At 44.8% G+C, this 19,267-nt stretch overlaps 1 protein-coding gene across 2 annotated transcripts in view; it reads right to left on the bottom strand.

Annotated features, from left to right (window-relative positions):
* Positions 1–19,267, bottom strand: part of MARK3 (microtubule affinity regulating kinase 3) — a 669,509-nt gene that overhangs the window by 120,285 nt on the left and 529,957 nt on the right. For both annotated transcript variants that reach the window (XM_086937855.1, XM_086937856.1), the window contains exon 15: positions 10,271–10,525. In XM_086937855.1, coding sequence (XP_086793981.1) covers positions 10,271–10,525 — 255 coding nt within the window. The remainder of the gene's footprint in view (positions 1–10,270; positions 10,526–19,267) is intronic.

The raw sequence follows: 19,267 nt of genomic DNA, 5'->3' as shown, positions 1-19,267 counted from the left end.
TCAGGTAACCCACTTATGGGGTGGAACTAGCCTGAAGGTGAACAAGCCTCTATGACTACTAATTTTCCCGCCTATCTAGGCGTCCACCTCTGTGAAGGAAGCCAGATTTTCATACCAAAGGCCGTGGGCTCTTCAAAGCTCCCTGCCTTAGAATGCAAATTCACAGGTCATCCTTTGGGAGGAGGTTTAAACACTCTCTGCCCAAGCAGGCTTTGTTCTTGACCTCTGAGAGCAAAGGACCTCACCCTTGGGTGTCAGAAACTCGTCTGGTGTGGTAGGAGGGGTAAGACCAGTCAGTCAGCATACCAAAAGTTGGAAGGTTTTCAGGGGGCACGTCTCAGGTGCCCTCTGGGTGCATGTATTAATATATCCAACACTGGAACCAGTGTGGGTTTATTAATACAAGATGATTGATACAAAACATCCCTGGTTTCAGTGCAGTCATCATGTAGCTGAGGAACTACCTTTTACCAGTGTCCAGCAGATGTTTTAAATTAGCTTTCCTGATCACTAGTATTGGCAGTAATAGAACTGACCAGCACAGGAGCATATCGTCTCATTCAGGTATGCTCACACATGCAGTATAGTGCACCCGGCATTAGGGCTATAAGGCCTGCTGTATGAGTGACTTATCTATCCAGCATGCAGTGTCTGCAGACATGGCACACAGGTTGTGTGTCATGTGTGTTTTCACTTTTTTCTGCACCAAGACACGCAGCCTGTATGGCTTAGGTGAGGGGTCCCTTAGGCTTGCACAATATGTGCTGCAGCTCCTTATGGACCCTCTTCAGTATCGCAGGCCCTAGGTACCAGGATACCATGTACTAGGGACTTAAGAGGGTGCTAAAGGTATTACCAATTGGCTATATACATAAACGCACAGGTGCACAACACAGATTTAAGTAATAAAATCAATGCTAACTCTAATAATCACAGGAGTAGAATTCCTTAGTTTCGATTCTTTTTATTCCAAAACGCGGTGGAAAGAGATTGTACAGCCGACGCGTTTCGTCCACTGGGGACTTCTTCAGGGCGGTTTTCTAATTAGAGTAGTCGTGATGGACAAGTCCTAATTCTGAAGATAGTCGTATCAAAATAAGTACTGGATCTGGATGCTGGATATCTAATAAATGTGTCCAAGAGAAGGTCTTCACAGGGATAACAGGAAGACCACTGGTAAGGACAAGGATCAGTCAGATATGCAGACCTTCAATATCAATCTGGAGTATATACACCCCAAAATTCAAAATCATGAATTGCGGCGCAGAGGTCAGTGTCGATAATTGGATATGTCAAACAAGAAGGTGTCGCCGGTGTTTTGAGAGGGCCAGCAGACAGATTGTCTGAATCAACAGACTGATCAAGTATAAGTGATTCTTGATGAAGTACACTCAGTCTCTTTTCAAATAAGAATGGGCCCTCTAATAATGAAGCGTACCTCTTGGCTCATAAATGGAAGGCAAAATTCCCATCCGTAGTCAGCAAAACGGCTCGCGATAGATTCGTCACGGCCCGACACGACCTCCTCCAAGAACGGACAACAACAACAGGTCCCATGCAGCACCAGGCAGAAAGTACACTTTCTGCCTGGTGCTGCACGGGACCTGTTGTTGCTGACTACGGATGGGAATTTTGTCAAACGTAAAGCTTGGGACTTTAAGCACATGCTAGATTAGTGCAAGGGTAGATAGGGTTAAAAAACAAAAACCAGAATACTAGAAACTTGCAGCTGGGCACTCAGCGAAGAGGAGCACAACTGTACACCATGCAGTGGATATTCGGGTTCTAACACGCGTTTAGGATATTAAAATCAACTGTGGTTTAGCACTGCTTTTTTTTTTTACCATATCATACATTCACATTGATTAATATAATAAATTAGATTTAAAGCAATCCAATTTATACATGTTTTCCTGCCCATCGCTCAAGAGGTGGTGCTCCAGATATCTGCCATCACTATACATGTTGCTGCCCACTAAGATTACTACTGTACACAATTCATGTTACAATTGTGATCACTAAAGATGCTTGAGAACTACTTTTTTTTATTTTTATGAAGAATCATTACTATACTGCTGCATAAGAGGCACAATCAGCTTACATAAGTTTCTATCTACTTGGGGAATAAAATACACAGTCTATTTTTTCATGATGTAGAGGTTTTATCCTTAAACTCATGAATACACTATGATGAACAAGTTACTGACCTTTGGAAAAACGTGTTCTGATTCCAGACGCAATCTAACCACAGATTCCTCACCTTCGAATATTCCCCAGGCATCTGACTGGATCTGGAAAATATTGAGCAGTACCTCTGTGCGTGGTGGGTGGCATTGATCGACTCCATTCGCATCTGAAGTGATGTGTGCAGTGCCTAAATAGGCGCCAGCACACCAAGCTGACAATTTTCTTTTGTGACTATTTCCGTACTAAAAGCGCTTAGTCACTTTAGACTGAGTGTTTGATCAGTGTGCAGAATCTAACAATAGGTTAGGGTGAAGAGCCCATTTCGCAGAACTGGGAGTGTAAGCAGGTCGGTGAGAAATCTGCGGTTAGATATTCTACCAGAAAAAGCGTTACTGAAGTTAAAGTAACTTGTTTTTCTAATAGCGAATTATAGCCACAGATTCCACACATCAGAATTGATATCAAAGCAATACCTCCCCAGAGGTGGTTCAAACCAAGAAGTCCTGGAGGACCAAAAAGGTAAAATGCATGTCCTGACGGACCCAACAACCCAAGAAGTAGTGCTTCATTAACATTTGGAGGGACCCACACAACAGCTTGGTAGATGTCCAGGACAGGCAACCCTCATACTAAGGTAATAGTAGTAGCAGCCTTGGCCCTGGTGGAATGGGATAGCAAGCCCTCAGGAGGCTGATTTTTAACTAAGGTATAGCAGATCTTTATGCAGAGTACAATCCATAAAGAGATGGTTGTATACTACAACGCCTTGCCTTTTTTCAATCCAGGGAAGCCATTGAAGACCTGATCGTCCACCAAATGTTCTTTGGTATGATCGACGTAGATAGAAAGAGCTTTCTTTGGGACCAAGCAGTGGAGTCTTTCCTCCTACTTATAAGTAGAGGTGGGGCGAAAAATGTGGGGTGTGATGTTCTGGCCAACATGAAAGGGGTGACCACATTCCGCAGAAAAGAGACAGGTGTCAGAAGAACCAGTTTGCCTGGGTAAAAGCTGGTGTTATGAATTGGAAGAGCTTGAAACTCACTGACTCTCCTGGCAGATGTAATGGCCACGAAGAAGGTCGTCTTGAGGGTTAGGAGTCTGAGCTGACAACTATGCAGGGATCAAATGGGGAGCCCAACCAAAGGCCTTGTCTGGTTAAAGGTACCACAAACAGTAAAACCTCAGACAAGGGGTTTCAAAACGAGTCAGCATTACAGGCAGAGCACCAAGTCACATATTTGTCCCACCAGAGGACATATACATGATCTTTGTTGAGGGCCGCCAAGATGACAGTCACAGTCCTCAGGAAGCAGATCAGAGGCATTCAACTACCGCCACTCAATCTCCACGCATAAAGGTGGAACATGCACTAGTTCAGATACAGAACCCTGCCCTGCGACAGACGGTCCTCTTGAAGAGGCAGCCGGATTGGAGGACAGATGCTCAAGAGTTCGGAATAACAGACTCTCCTCCAGTCTGGAGCCACTAGGATGACTTGGGCCAAGTTGGTCCTGATCTTTTTGAGAACTCTGGGCAAGAGCAGTATCAGCGGAATGGGGTACAAGGACTTCTTGGTTCCAGTCTAAACGGACCGTTTCTCTGAGCAAGAGCCGCTTTGGAAACTTAAAAGTGGAGAAAAACTGACGTTGCACTTTCTCAGAGGTGGCAAATAGATCGAGCCAAGATTCTCTCCATTCTCACAAGAGATCTTGAACCACCTGCAGTTATAGACATCATTCATGATCCACAAGGCATCAGTGGCTTAGTTTGTCTCCCCTGGCGTTCAGAGATCCCATCAAGTGCTGCACAGCCCAGACGATGTCCTGTCGCTTCAGGCAGATACAGAGGATCCACGTCTCCGGGTAGTCAACAACCCCACTGTGCCCTGCTTGATGTAATACCACAAGACGGTAGTGTAGTCTGTGAACACTGGAACTAGCCTTCCTTTGATGGATCGGAGAAAGGCTTTCAATGGCAAGCGAATTGCCATCAGCTGCAGAACATTGATGTGAAGCTGGGACTCCACCGGAGACTAGAGTCCTCGGATCTCCACCTCTCCCAGGTGGCCGCCACAATGCATAAGCGATGAATCAGTCAAGACTGAGTTCCGGTTGGGAAGGGAGATGGGTTTGCTACTAGACAAATCTTGGTTCGTTAGCCACCGCTGCATATCTTCTCAAGCCTTCTTCGAGATCTGGACCAGGTCGGAGAGATTTCCCTGATGCTGAGCCCACTGGGATTACAGGTTCAACTGCAGAGCCAGCAAGTGCCATCTTGCATGCTTCACTAAGATGATGCAGCAGACCATTAGACCCAGCAGCCTCAGAGTTAGTCTCATCGAAATCCAGGACAGAGGTTGAAACATCAGGATCATAGCCAAAATGTCCCGGGCTCTCCGCTCCGGAGGGTAGGTAACTGCATTGTGTCCAGATTAGCTCAGATGAAAGGGAAAGAGTCAGGTGTAACTTCGGCAACGAGAGTCAACCCGAGCAAATGTATGTGGTTCACCACCTACATTTGCTCGGGCACAGTGAGGTTGTTGACTACCCGGAGACGTGGATCCTCTGTATCTGCCTGAAGCGACAGGACATCGTCTGGGCTGTGCAGCACTTGATGGGATCTCTGAACGCCAGGGGAGACAAACTAAGCCACTGATGCCTTGTGGATCATGAATGATGTCTGTAACTGCAGGTGGTTCAAGATCTCTTGTGAGAATGGAGAGAATCTTGGCTCAATCTATTTGCCACCTCTGAGAAAGTGCAACGTCAGTTTTTCTCCACTTTGAAGTTTCCAAAGTGGCTCTTGCTCAGAGAAACGGTCCGTTTAGACTGGAATCAAGAAGTCCTTGTACCCCATTCCGCTGATACTGCTCTTGCCCAGAGTTCTCAAGAAGATCAGGACCAACTTGGCCCAAGTCATCCTAGTGGCTCCAGACTGGAGGAGAGTCTGGAGGTGGGTGACAACTACCAGGGGTGACCCCACCTTTCGCAGCCAAGTCAGGGTAGGGGAAAACAGGGACACCTGATCACCAAAGATGAGCTGCAACCACCATCATCACTGGGGTACTGGTGAGGCTCAAAAGGAGCACAATGAACTGGAAATACTCATGGCCTACTGTAACTCGATGGTAACGCCTCTGGGCTTGCAGGAGAGGGATGTGAAAATAAGAGTCCTTCAAGTTCAACACTATCATCCAGTCTCCAGGGTAGACAATATCTGAGCCAAGGTGAGCATCTCTAATTTCTCTTTCTCAGGAATGTTTTTAGAGGGCGCAGATCTAGTATGAGGGCAGAGACTTCAATCCTTTTTCGGCACCTGAAAGTAATGAGAAGAGCAACCACATTCTATTTGTGGTGCTGGCACACTCTCAATGGCTCCCATGGCCAACAGAGCCTGCACTTCCAGATGGAGCAAGACGAGATGGTCTTCCATCAGCCATTCTGGAGATGGGGACAAAGGCAGAGGGGTTTCCAAAAAGTGAAGGGCCTAGACCCTCAGTATCATGGAGGACATGCCAAAGGGGCATAGAACCTGCGGCAGTCGTAGGGATGGGGGATTGGACAAAACACTGGCTTTGGTTCCCACGTCCGCTGCTGGAGCTGTTTCCAAGGCCATAAAAACGCTGGGAGGCTTGGTGACCTTGTGGGTATGAATGGTACTGTGGGTACAACTAGGAACCTCTACCACAGCCTCAGATGGGGGCAAAAGGTGGAGTGTGGCTGGCACAATGCCAAGAAGAAAGCCAAAGATCTGGTGGTAGCCTGACCCTTGTTAAAGATCTCAAGCACTAAATCGGCTTTTTCACCGAACATGTGAGAGCAGTCTAAGGGTAAGCATAACAGAAACATCTAGACATCCCCCGAAAAGCTAGTTGCTCAGAGCTAGGTGTGGCGTGGTGCCACTGTGGAGGCGACAGCTCTAAGAGTTAATCAGTGGTGTCTAACCAACACAGAATGGAAAACTTTGTTGTGTCTCCGAATTCAATAATGGCCTGGTTCAGTATGGCTTGCTTCTTGTGAGGTCGTGTATTACATGGTGTGGGTGTGTAACCTTACCATGTAATACACTACCAACCCTTTTAGGGCTAGTCAGGTTTTGTTTGTCAATACATAGCATTAAACCATTTTCTAATAATGTTTCATAAGTATATGTATTTATGGACAACAAAAAGAAAAAGATCCGCTGAAGGGTTCCAAATATATACATTTTACAGGAAACAGTAAATCAGAACTTTCCAAACAACCAAGAACAAGCATGTGCAAATTCAATGCATTTGACACTTTGAAAATTTTCAGCAAAAGCTTTTACAGGTTGGTATGTGGTAACTTACAGTGACTCTGGGCGACCAACTCTGACAAGGAGCCAGTCAAGGGAACCAGCAAGGTCCAACAAAACAGTTACCTCCTCAAAAAGAGAAGTCGCCAGTCCAGTTTCAGCACCAGTGGCTCCTTGCCCACCGACTTCAATAGGGTGGTCCTGATGCAAGGAATACAGAATGCTGAAGATGCTGTGCAGTTGACCAGGGTTCTTCAACCAACTACTCCTCGGTCCATGCTGCAAACAGGAAGTCAACTAACGTCACTGCTTCAAATTGGGCTCAGATGAGGACTTCTCCACAAGCAGGACACAGCAGGTCTTTTCTTTTGCTATTCCAAATAGCATCATGTACAGTCCTATTTCGGCGCAGCCTCTTCTTTGCTGGTTTCAAGATCAGCAGGGCAGTCCTTGAGTCCTCTTCTTCTAGTCAAGTGAGATCTGATTTTTATGCCCTGGAAATGCCCTCAAGGAGGTCACAGTCACTAGCCAATGCTCACCCAGCCTAATGACAAGTTCCTGTGAGGTATGGCATCTAGCTATCCAAGATGCCTCTATACTGCCCACTCTTAATATGGAAGAACCCCTCTTGGTATTGAGAGCTTGATATCTCGCCCTAGGGGTGTGCCTACCACTGGACTACCAACTCATGCAAAAACAGTTTGGCAATAGTTTTCCTCCTATGCCCCAACTGCCAGCCTATCTACAGAATAGGGCAGCCCCTCCAATGTGTGCTTTCTCCTTGCCCTTTAAAGGAGGCTTCCGCATGAAGCTTCCTGCCATAAAGAGGTAACATCTCCTCCAGTGGTAGGCCTTTATTGTTACCTTTCCTGGGAGTCGTTCACACGTCTCCCCATGAGGGCAGAAGGCTATCTCATAGCCAGCCTCAGTAAATGGCCACTGGAAGGCTGAACCGCAGAGTGCCAACTTCGTAAAAGTTGCATTAATTTAAACTTAGGCATCAAGTCAGGCTTAATACGATAAGTTCTTTGATGCCTTGAAGTACCACCTTTGGTAGTCTCATTCAAATGTTAGCACTATTGAGTTGTTAGCATGCAACTCTCAACTTGCTAATGAGGCTTCCAATATCCTTCCCAGTAAAAAAGTAAAATCTAAGTTTGTACTGCTAAAACAAGTTCAACACAAGTTCTTTACTAATATGTGGCACCCTGCCTGAGGACTCGATAAGCCTGCTGCAGGGGTGACCTACACACACAAGAAAGAGTTTGGGCTTTGCCATTGCTTAAAATACAAAATCGAGTTAGCTGTTTAAAACTACCCTTCCAGTCTGTAATGGCAGATTGGGAGCCACGTTTTACCTTATCCCACGCAGGGTGGCACAATAAGTCCTGCAGTCACTGAGGGGACTCTCGAACTTACAGGCCCGGTCTACGCCTGGTACCATAAACTAGGGACTTACAAGTAAGTTAAGCTATGCCAATTGGGTATAAGCAAACTAACTTGTACCTTTTTAAGGGTCACAGCAAAGGTACTGACTTCTGCTTAGCAGAGCAAAGGGCATTTAGGGCCAATACGACAGTACCTAGCCATCAAAATGTGGGCAAAAAAGGGTGAAACCTGCACTAAGCTTGTTTCCTTACAGTCCTCTTCCTAGACCATGGGAACACATTAGCGAGAGAGTCCCAAAAGATATGGGAGTATCGGCTCAAGATGCATGTGATGCTCAACAACCACAAAACTAGGCAAGGTGGCCAGCGTCTTGGATTTCCTGTTCTGAGCAGTGGCGGGGAATGCCCTGGGATAAAGTTTGGCAGTCAAGACCTGCACCCAAGTTGTACACCATAGGAAAAATGGAAAGCATAAGGGCTGTCATTGCCTAGGCATGCACATATGGATGATGTATACAAAAGCAAACTGCACCACGCATGTGTGACCCTTAGGAATGACACAGCTTTCATTATTTTTTTACTTTAACTACCGAAAATTGTGGATGTCACTTGGATCAGTAAAAACGATTTTTTTACATTACATTTTATTTTTTAACATTGCAGAGCGGGCAGGCTGCAAAAGGCAACTGTTAAGTTCTCAAAAAACAATAAGGAAAATAAAATATGAACCTTGAAAGGTGGGTAGCGCATTGGAGCAGTGGGTGTGGGGGAAGGGGCAGAAGCAACGGGGAGTGGATGGGGAGCTTAGGAGCGAAGAAGGCACTTGAAGCTCAGTGCAGGGAGGCCCTTAAAAAATAAAATGTAGGAAGCGGTTGAGAAAGCAACAGACAAACTTAGGGAGAGGAATGAGGCAGCAACTCGGAGCATGGAGCAGCATTTGGGGGAAACACCATATGAGGGAGAGCTCGAAAACGTGTGTACTTCCATAGAATGCTGAATGAAAAAGAAAAAATATAATTTTGCTGAATAGGTGTCCCAGGGGAGGGACACAAATGTGAAGAGGAAGGAAAACCATTGAATAATAAACCAGCAAATGAGTGACAAAAAAGAAACCAAAGACTTGGAATGCGCAGGCCCCAAATGCACTGAACGTTTTTGCAACAGTCCACATAAGGATTTCAACTACAGTCAATTACTGTCTCATAGGAGAGATCTAAAATTTGCAGCGGTTGTGTTTAGCTGGCAATGAACTTGAAGAAGCCGCAGAGAAGGCTGCAGTATAAAATTAAATGGATGTTCCCCTAAAGGTAATAAATGGAAGATAAGAAAAGTATATTTCACAAGGGCAATTTTAGATAAGCTTTTAAGGGAGTGTCTATCAAAATCGAAATAACTAGCACTTTGAAAAGCAATGTAAACTATTCCTAGGGCAAACTATTCCAAATGCAGACAGCACATATAGGAACCATATAAAGCATTAACACAGTTTGTTCTATTGTTACAAATTCAAAATTGAAAGTCTACCACAAAGAGAAATATAAAACAATAACACACCAACATGCTCACAAGTCAACAAAGACAAATAGTGAACTACCACAGCTCTATTCTAAAGGTGTTAGGAAGATCGAATGGCAACGAAACAGAGCAGACTAATTCAATTACTGACCGCTCGTATTTAGTGTAAAGGCTCTATAACACAACAATGACACAGTAAGTTTATAATGATACATTACAATGTCTGTATGGCTCAGCTGGCAGCACTCCCACCTCTGTCAGATGGAAAGTAAAGGAATCGTGTTTTACGGAAGCCTTTTCAAATACACTCAAGAGCTTTACAATCTCTGAGAGGTAAACTCTGTCATTAATAAAATATTACCAGGTTTGAAGCACTATTATTGGTTGCAGCTAGACATCAACAGGATGAATGCTAATTTCAACTGTAGGTCTGCAAGTGCAGACAATACAATTTACAAACAAAATAATGAACCTGCAAAAACAGTGAAAGCAACCTTCCTCAAGTTTTTATACAAAGCCTCATTTAGTTTCATATAAATACTGGTGTGATCCCTCTGAACTGTCCCTGAACTCAGACATCTGGATCTTGGGGCAGAGAAAATTGTACTTTGTGAAAATCATTCCCTAAAGAGACTTTTTAAAACTAAGTTTTAGATGGATAAGAGACTTGGTATTAAATGTAACTGCAACAAGTTTGATCCCACTGCGATATGGAAGAGCAGTAGATGTCAAACCACAATACATTTTTAAACATTCATATGAAAATAAAATTTGTGAAATTTAAGTTATTTAATGCCAGCATTCATTTCACATACTTTTCTGTTGGACTTTTACTAAGGTACAAGTTTACAACGTTACACATACTAAAAATACATCAATGCTGCTACTAAAAACTAAAAACTTACCTCCTTGATAATTTTGAAGTTAATTTACTAAATAGATTTGCTGAGCCTCGGCTTCGACTCTGTGAAAGGGGTGTAGCTTCATGTGATAGGCTGGGTGATGCAGGTGGCCCATTGTATGTCGCCGTACGCCGCTCTCTCAACTGTCCATGGAAAGTGCTTCGAATGCCAGTGCCACGCAAAAAGCGAATACGATCAGGTGTAGTTGAGCTACTTATGCTGTGGGTGGAAGCTACTGGAGTTCTTTCAGGAAGAGTGCTGAAAAAATGAATCCATTACTAGAAACTACAAGCTTACAAAGCAACACTGAAAACAAGGTACAAAATGTGGCATGCTTAAAGTGTGTATAACATTTAGAAAATACAGGATAACTGCAATAAGAAAAAGTGAACGGGCAGCAGTGCAGCAGTCTACGTTCAGATTTCCCCCCCCCCCCCCAAGTGCAAACTTGTGTATGAAAATGCCAGTCACTTTCCGGTACCAACAGTTTTCAGCCTGGACATGGAGTGGATATCTTAGAAAGTAGTAAACATAATTTGGGATGGAAATGAGAAGTGGCCCTCATGGTAGACGCAGTCAGTAGCCAATGAGCTACTAGGTTCCTTGCCTCCTTACGACCACTTTTTGCAAAGTGTGGAATCTGGTTTTCCACAAATTCTCCATTTTGCCCACTTGCAACATGGCAGCCTTCTCGGGTGTGTGGAGCTCCCTAGCCAAACCCAGTGATGCGACTACCAAAGGGCCCACAGCCCCCTGAAAAATCAGTTTGGCAACTCGTTTCCACTCTCCTTCCCAGTGACAGCCTTTAAAAAAAAAATGTTACTTATTTTTTTTCTTCTCATTCGCCTCTGATCCCAGCTTACAGGTGATGTGCAATTTGCCATTGTTACTCACTTTGGAGAGGTAGGGTTTTTTAATGGGGTACTGCCCTAACCTTGTTCGCCCGCCTACCAGTGGCTCCCCGACTATCTACCTGTTTTGCTGACCTCTCGTTGTTAAGGAGAGGGTGGTCGTACTCTCCCTGATCTTAAGGGACAAGTATTGTAGCTGGCATTCCGCCTTAGATCACCGTTATCTATGCACCCGTGATATCGGCAGAGTCCAGCACAAACTGAGAGCATTCCATAAGGCTTAATCATAGGACAAAAGAAGATTTGGTGGACAAGAAAAGTGATGTAGAGTACTAATCATAATGGTTGTCTAAGCTAGAATCCAATTTACTAGGGGGTCCCAGATGGCTCTCTTTTTGCTATTTTTTAGTTTAGTCTGATAAATGCTTGATGTTTTATACAAGGACAAAAGCCAGTCTGAATGTATAGGGGGGGGGGGGGGGGGGGGGGAGCTTCAACCCATCTCTTACAAATTTCTCGTCTGGCCAGTAATATAGCAAAAAACAGAAAGCCCCTATTGGGGAGAGTAATTCCATCTTCAATGCCAAAAATTATTAAACTAAGTGTAATAGGTATAAGGCATCCTAAGATGGGTTCTATAGTGGACCCCACTTTTTCCCATTATTCCGAAATGGCAGGGCAAGTCCAGAACTTATGTGTATCCAGAGCTCTTTCCAAGTTGCATTTTTTACATTTAGCCGGTGGATCCTTGGACATCTTAGAAAGTCTTGCCGGGGATAAGAAGGCTCTATGAGTGGTGAAATAATGATTTCTTCTCAACCATGCTGGCTTTACTGTTGAGAACAGAGTGCTATAGGAAGTCTGCCACAATTCGGCTCAGTCCGCCTCTGGAATAGATTTCTCCCATAGCTCTCATGGTAGTTTAAAATCCCCATCAATGGCCTCCTCGATTGCCCAATAGAAAGAAGATACCTCCTTCTTCCCTGCTAACTTTGTCACAAGATAATCTTCTAGTAGATATCCCTGCCCAATTGATGTATTTTGGTTCTAAGACCAGCTCTTTAACTGTAAATATTTAAATCTGGACATGTCCCCTTCCAATTTCTCATTGAGTATACCCCAAGAAAGGAGGGAATCGTCTTCAGTTAGATCTCCCCATGTAAGTAACCCTGCTGTTTTTAAAGGTATAGCTAACATATCTTTTAGACAACATGGCTATCCCATAATGGAGCAAGTCTTGAATAGTATTCCATACCTGTGAATGCTCCAATTCTAGCCCATATTTGAGAAGCACCCCATATAACCTTCAGCCTTACTTTCGTGAAGAATCTTTTGTCCCCAAATTTAAAAAGAAAGCCTTCATGTGGAAGCCCTGTTTGATCTAACATAGCTTTATACATCTTCCCTCTGTCTGAAAGGTCTGGTGATTTCAGCAACATCCTCAAGTGAGTTAATTGAAATGCCCATGCATAGTACTGGACATCTGGAAGCGCTAGACCACCCTTTTCTCTTCTACGTCTTAGTTTTTTCCAGGAGATCCTGATTGCTTAATAGGCCCACACAAATGAATTAATTGCTTGCTGGAATCGGTCGATCAATTGTTTGTCAAAATGTAATGGTATAATGTTAAAAAGGAAGGTGACTTTGGGTAAAATTGTCATTTTAGTCAGATTGACTCTGGCTAGGAACATCAAGGGATGGTGGGCCCAGGATCTCATTAATTTTTGACTCTCTTTAAGGATGTTTGAGAGGTTTACCTTAGCTATGTTGTCTATATTATGTACAATTCTAACTACCAGGTACCTCATCTTATCCTTAGTGTTGTATTGGTCCTTTGGCAGATTCCAGGTCATGATCTCGGTCTGATCTGTGTTAATTTCATAACCGGATACTCGGCCAAACTCTTCAGCTAGACAGGTGACTCGAGGGAATGATGACTCTAAATCTGACGAAAAGATGAGAAAGTCGTCAGCATATAGGGTTACCTTCCTTTCCCATGTGCCGCTCTTGAAAGGTAAATTGCCTGTCTCCTCCCTAAGACGCTGAGCAAATGGCTCTATGTACAAGTTGAAGAGGAGGGGAGAGAGGGGGCAGCCCTGTCTGGTACCTCTTAATATTGAAGGGTTTAGTCAATTTACCATTGACAACCAGCCTTGCTGACGGGTCACTGTAAATGAGATTTTGTAGTTTGGCGAAATTTAGGCAAAAAGTTTAATTTTTTAAGTACAGCAGCAAGGTAGTTCCAGTTAACCCTGTTGAAGGCTTTTGTTGCATCGAACGTCATTGCTGCTAGGGGGAGAGTGAAATTAGAGGCAAAATCGATGACACCTATCAGATTCTGCGTAAGATCAGAGAGACTTCTGCCTTTTAGAAAACCTCTCTGGTCGCTAAGCAGTAGATCTCCTGCAACTGCACCCAATCTGTCAGCCAGGACCCTAGTAAAAACCTTGTAATCTGAGATAAGAAGTGAAATAGGTCTATACGACCCACACTTCGTAGATAATTTACCTGGCTTTAAAATCAGGGTGATATTTGCTTCTCCCCACGAAGACGGTGGTTGGCCCCTTCTACCAGGATTTTATTAGAAACTGTGATCATAAATGGATTTATCACTTCATCCAATGATTTGTACACTTCGGCTGGGAGGCCGTCCGGCCCTGCTTCTTTACCAGATTTACAAGCAAGGAGCGCCTTCCTAACTTCTTGTTGTGAGATTTCTATCTCTAAATTTTCTCGTTTGCTGGATTCTAGTCCAGAAAGGTGAATTGAATCTAGGCAATCTTTTGCCGAGATAATATCTACGCTGATGTCGTCGTCATATAGTTCCCTGAAATAGGTATGAAAAGCGTTTCCTATCTCTTCTTCATTGCTTGTTAGCTTATTAGTATGTGTGTCTTCTATTTCTTTTATCGACTTACGCAATCTGTCAGATTTGGCCTTCCAGGCTAACAATCTACATGACCCCTCGCCGTACTCAAAGTGGGCAAGATTGCTCACCTCCCACCTCTTAACTATTCTAGCTTGAACAGTGCTATCTACGCGGGCCTTCAGGGATTCCAGATTAGTTGTTAATAATTGAATTTGATACCGATTGGTTTCTTTAATGATATCTTTTTCCACCTCCTTCATTTGTCTTTCTGTGGATGAGATTTCCTCCCTATACTGTCTATTTTTATAGGACATCCTATTCGTAGCGTGACCCCTTAGAAAAGATTAAAAAGTATCCCAAACCACAATCGGGTCGGCTTAAAGCGATGTTATTGTTTAAGAAGAATTTTATCTCCTGGGACAGGTGGCCAACTTCGGCATCATCCAAGAGGCTATGTACGATCAAATGACCAGGCCCTTTGCTGAGCCTTACCTACTAAATCCAGATCCATCCAAATAGCTGCATGATCTGATAGATGTGGAGTCAGACAGCCTATATCTTTAATGTTGCCCCATAAGTCATTACTTATTAAAATATAGTCGATTCTGGATTTGTGTCTGTATTTTTTATTGTAAAAGGACACTCCCATTTGGGTGCCTGATCTTTCCCTCCAGATATCGACCAGCGCATTCTCCCTCATGATAGTTTTCAAGAAAGCTCTAGATTTAGACGGGGCATTGGCCCTACTGCTTGGGGATTTACCCAATAGAGGATTCATTATTATATTAAAGTCCCCTGCTAAGATTATCGTATCGGGAAATCCCAGCAAATTGGAAAAAATTGTTTTCAAAGTGGTGGGACTATCTCGATTAGGGCCATAATACCCAACTATTGTGATGGGCAGACTTTCTGCAGAGACTTGATCTATGACCCGTCCACCACTTGCATCAGTCACAGTGTTCAAAAGACTAATATTCGCTTGTTTTTTAATCAGAATGGCGACCCCCCTGACATTTGACGATTGACCAGACCAGAGACAATGTTCCACCCACCTAAACTTCCCACATATTTCCGTAATTTCTTCTTTAAGAAGATGGGTTTCTTGTAGGATAATTATATGTGCAGTTGAATCCTTCAAATACTGGAAGATTTTTTCTCTCCTGCTCTTAACATGGAGGCCGTTCACATTCCATGATAAACATTGCAACATCCTCATGGAAGGTTATAGGAGCCACTGTTTAACTCCACCCTAGCCTGCAAAGTATCTATATCGAACCCATAGCAGCAAAAAACATACCCTACTAAGGTTAAAAGACGAATGAGATTTTTTTTTTTTTACCCATCTGCTCCCCCACCCGTGCTAACCCCACACCACCCTTACACCCACCCCCCTGGAGAACCCTTCCCCCATTTACCTGGACTAGTCCAGATTCTGCCTGCCGGTAAGCCCTGCTCTACTTCATTTTAATCGAGTGCAGATACTACGCTAAAATAGACACTATTTTCGTTGCAGAAAAACGTGGGTTGATTCATCCATTACTAATGTAACTTATGTAACTAAGTGATTCACAATATACAAGATGGTGAAATGCCTGAAGTATTTTCTTAACATCATTACTAACACCATTACTAATATGCCTAGTGTAACTAAATGGTTTACCATATATGAGGTGGTGAAATAACATTTACTTTCTTAACGCCAATAGTTTCCCCCTCGAAACTCTTGACAGATGTGTTTACGATACCACACACTATATCTCAACACCTATTTGAGTTATCTTAGAGTCTTTAGGAGATCATCTGCCTCCTGCACTCTTCGGACATTGTGCATCTTGTTATTATGCATGATTTTCAGTTGTGCTGGGAACTTAAAATGAACGACTGCCCCCAGTTTCTTAAAGGCTTCCATTCTATTTCCCAACTCCCATTGACGGTCCAGGGTGGTACGCGAGAGGTCCGACCTGATTTCAAAAGTAAAATCTCTTGACTTCAACGATTTTAATTTGAGAGCGGCAGCTAGTATTCTTTCTTTCAATTCAAAAGTAAGAAAATTGATTACAATTTTTCCAGGTTTTATCCTACCAGGGTGCCTCCTAAAGGGGTCTCTATGAATCCTCTGTACGTCTTGCCTTAGTTCTTCTTCGGATTCCTCAATCTGCACAGCTTCTTTTATGAGACTGACAATAAAAGATTTTAGGTCGTCCCCCTCTTTGCCTTCCGGCACTTTCAACGAACGCAAATAATTGCGCCTGGAATTATTTTCTAATGACTCCACTCGGTCCCGGAGTGCTGCTTCTTGGTTCCTAAGTGAGGAGATATCTGCTTTAACTGCTCCCAAGTCTGTTTTGAGCTCCCTAAGACCGTTGTCCTGGAGTCTAATGCGTCAAACTTTTTTTCTAAAGACAACCAAAAAAGTCTGATCTCTGCCGGATTAGACTCTGAAACTGCTTATCCTTTTTTAATGTCTGATGCCATAGTGAAAAATAGTAGCTCTAAGGGGCTCCCTGCAGGGGGCATCCCCCCAATTCTCCTGAGGTCTCTTCCCCTATCTCATTGTCATCCCCCTTATGAGCCTCCACTGTCCCATCCAGGTTGGCTGAATCTGCACTTACACCTTGTCCCTCTGGAACCACCGGCTGCTTACCTACTGTTGCTTCTGCAGCCTCTACTACTTCCAGAGGACCGGACCCCTGTAATTGGGATTGCTGCACATCCAAAGGCACATCCAGAGGCTCAACGGGTGCCGCTGGTAAATTTGTGGGCTTCAGAAAAGTCAAGGTAGATATGGACAAGGTGGCTGAGCTGTCACTAAGCAAGGGTGAGGAGCGTCCTGATGCCATACTTACGGAGCAATGGGGCAACTTTCCTACACAAAACTGACCACCACTTTCCCTGAGAGCTTCACCTTGCCTTACCACGTCCAAAACTTGAGGGAGAACGCTAAAATATGACCTTAGCGAGGGGGTTACTCTTACTTTGCGGTAACTAGAGGAGCCTCTCTTTTTCGTACTTTTTGTGCCCTTTGCACCTTTCCCTTTATTCACCCTTTCCTCAGTATCTTCTGCAGAATTCCCACAGGGTAACTCTTCACTTTGCGAGAATATTTTGGTAAAGTCTTTAGGTATACAGCTTGCTCTGGGCGCCTGCTTTCCCTGTGCCTCTCATTTCTTACTCTTTTTTTCAAACTTTGCTTTAAGGGGCTTAGCTGTCTTACTTTTTTTACCCGACTTACCCAGTTCAACCCCCTGCGAATTGGCACTATTGAGTACAGGTTTGTTAGGGGCAGAAACCACCCTTATCCTCAGACAACAGGGTGCAGCCTGGAGTTTGCCTTCCTAGGCCTTAAGCTCCTGTCTCCCAGGTACTTTTAGCTGGGTCACTCGTCTTTTTTATTTCCAGACCTTCAATCAAACCTTCAGCCAAGAGTACGCTGCCATTCGTTGCCTCCGCAGGGACCTCGTTATCCAGCCTCACCGATGTCACTGCTGCAATCTCCAGCATGAAAGCTGCCTCCCCTGCCGAACTTCAGGTGCTGACTCTGCCTGCTCTGCTCCCGGACACACTTCGAAGAACGCTCCCGCAGAGCAGCCAGCGCACCGCAAGTCTCCACCCCCTCCTCAGCTTCGAAGCGGCTACCAGGCAGCGCAGGAGGTCCACCGAGGCAGCCAGACACATCCCCAGCTTTCGACCCTCTTCCAACCGGGTAACGGATTTTTAACAATTTGGGATTTTCAAAAAAACAGCTCACCATGACCTCATTGATTGATTCCGTAGGTTTTTAGCGAGATAGTGCAGCGTAGAGCAGGGGAGATTACCGGCTCAGCAAGCGACCGCGTCAACGATGGCCATGTTCTCCCTCCCCAGTGCCAGCCTGTATAACTAAACAATAGGGCAGCCCCTCTCCCAAGTGTTCACCATTTGCTCTTCAAAGGTGGCTTCTCCTTTTGGGCCAACACCTGTGTGGCTTCCTACCAGGGAGAGGTAACACCTCTCCCACGCAGGCTGCTATTGGATTCTTTCCTGGGTGTCGTTTGCACGTCTCCCCAGGAGGGCAAAAAGCGGTCTCAGAAAAAGACACCATGCACAACTGTGGATGGGCTCAAGGGATTTAGCAAACAAAGAGAGGGACAGGAAGGGCTATATTAAACTGGGCCCAGCACACGAGCCCAGATACAGTTAAACAACGAAGGGTACGCAGTTCCCCCAAAGTGAAAAGTGAGAAAGGAGGGGATGGACCAAGAAGTGGATGAAGGCTCCAACAAAGGAGGAAAGGGAGGGGAATCCTCCCTTTCGGAACTAAAACCCTCACACACCCAGCAAGCTAGGTGTCATGCTTCATCATATGGGTCTGCTCCTCGTCAGGTTGGCGGTGCAATACCTGACTGGCACCCATAGGGGGGCTCTTTACCGGAGATCTTTTGTTCCTGCCGTTGGAGCTGTGGGTGTGAGGGCCCTAGGGAAAAGTGTAGATGTAGGGGGTTGGTGAATTAAAAAAGGTTAGATAGTCCACTAGATGAGTTTAATGGTGTGGTAATCTACCTTATTAAAATTCGTGAAGAGAGGCTGCTCGCTGGTGCAATGATCCAGGGGAGCACGCTCTACTCTGTATTATTGGTCAACATGTTTCATGCTTATTGTTCACAAGGATACAGTGCAATTCATCAGGACCTTAAAGAGTAGCTATCTACATGCTGTGGTGGGCGGGAGTTCTACCTACCACAGGATACTGGGGGGCAGACAAGGAGTACTGCCACTTCTTAGTGGAGCCTGTACAGGGATGCCGCTAGAGCAGGTAGCACAGGAGCTCACAAACTCCTTAACTTTTTGGTTCACCTGGGGCCAGAAGAAGTGGCTAACTATCCTTTCCCAAGTTTTGGTCTGCCCCAGGTGTCCAGCTAGGGGGCTGTCATGAGCTAAAGTTAGGAGGAACTCCCTGTACTTCTGTGGCACCACCACCCTCCTGGTAGCTCCAGGACTGGGGTTTCTTGCCTCAGCATAGAGTAATCCCTCTTCCCAATAAGCTCTGTGGGTACCACTGACCTCTCCCTGGGCTTCTGAAACAGCTTGCTGCCTCAGGCTTTCAAGAGTGGGGCAGTCTTGCTGAACCTGGCACAGCTCTTCCCTAATGGGTCCCCCTGGGCCCAGGAGTCCAACCTGGTAAGGCTCAAGCTCCATGGGCTCAGTTCCCGCTAGGGTTTCCAAGTCCTCCCCCTGAGGAGAGGGGTACTGAGAGACTTGCTGTGTAGAAGCTGGTCCCCCAGTCTTCTTGCTTTTTCTCTT

This window comes from Lissotriton vulgaris, chromosome 9 (genome assembly GCF_964263255.1).
Source record: "Lissotriton vulgaris chromosome 9, aLisVul1.2, whole genome shotgun sequence".
In the NCBI taxonomy this organism is placed as follows: domain Eukaryota; kingdom Metazoa; phylum Chordata; class Amphibia; order Caudata; family Salamandridae; genus Lissotriton; species Lissotriton vulgaris.
Note: the sequence above shows the minus strand (reverse complement) of the source record. Positions and strands in the feature narration are given on the sequence as shown.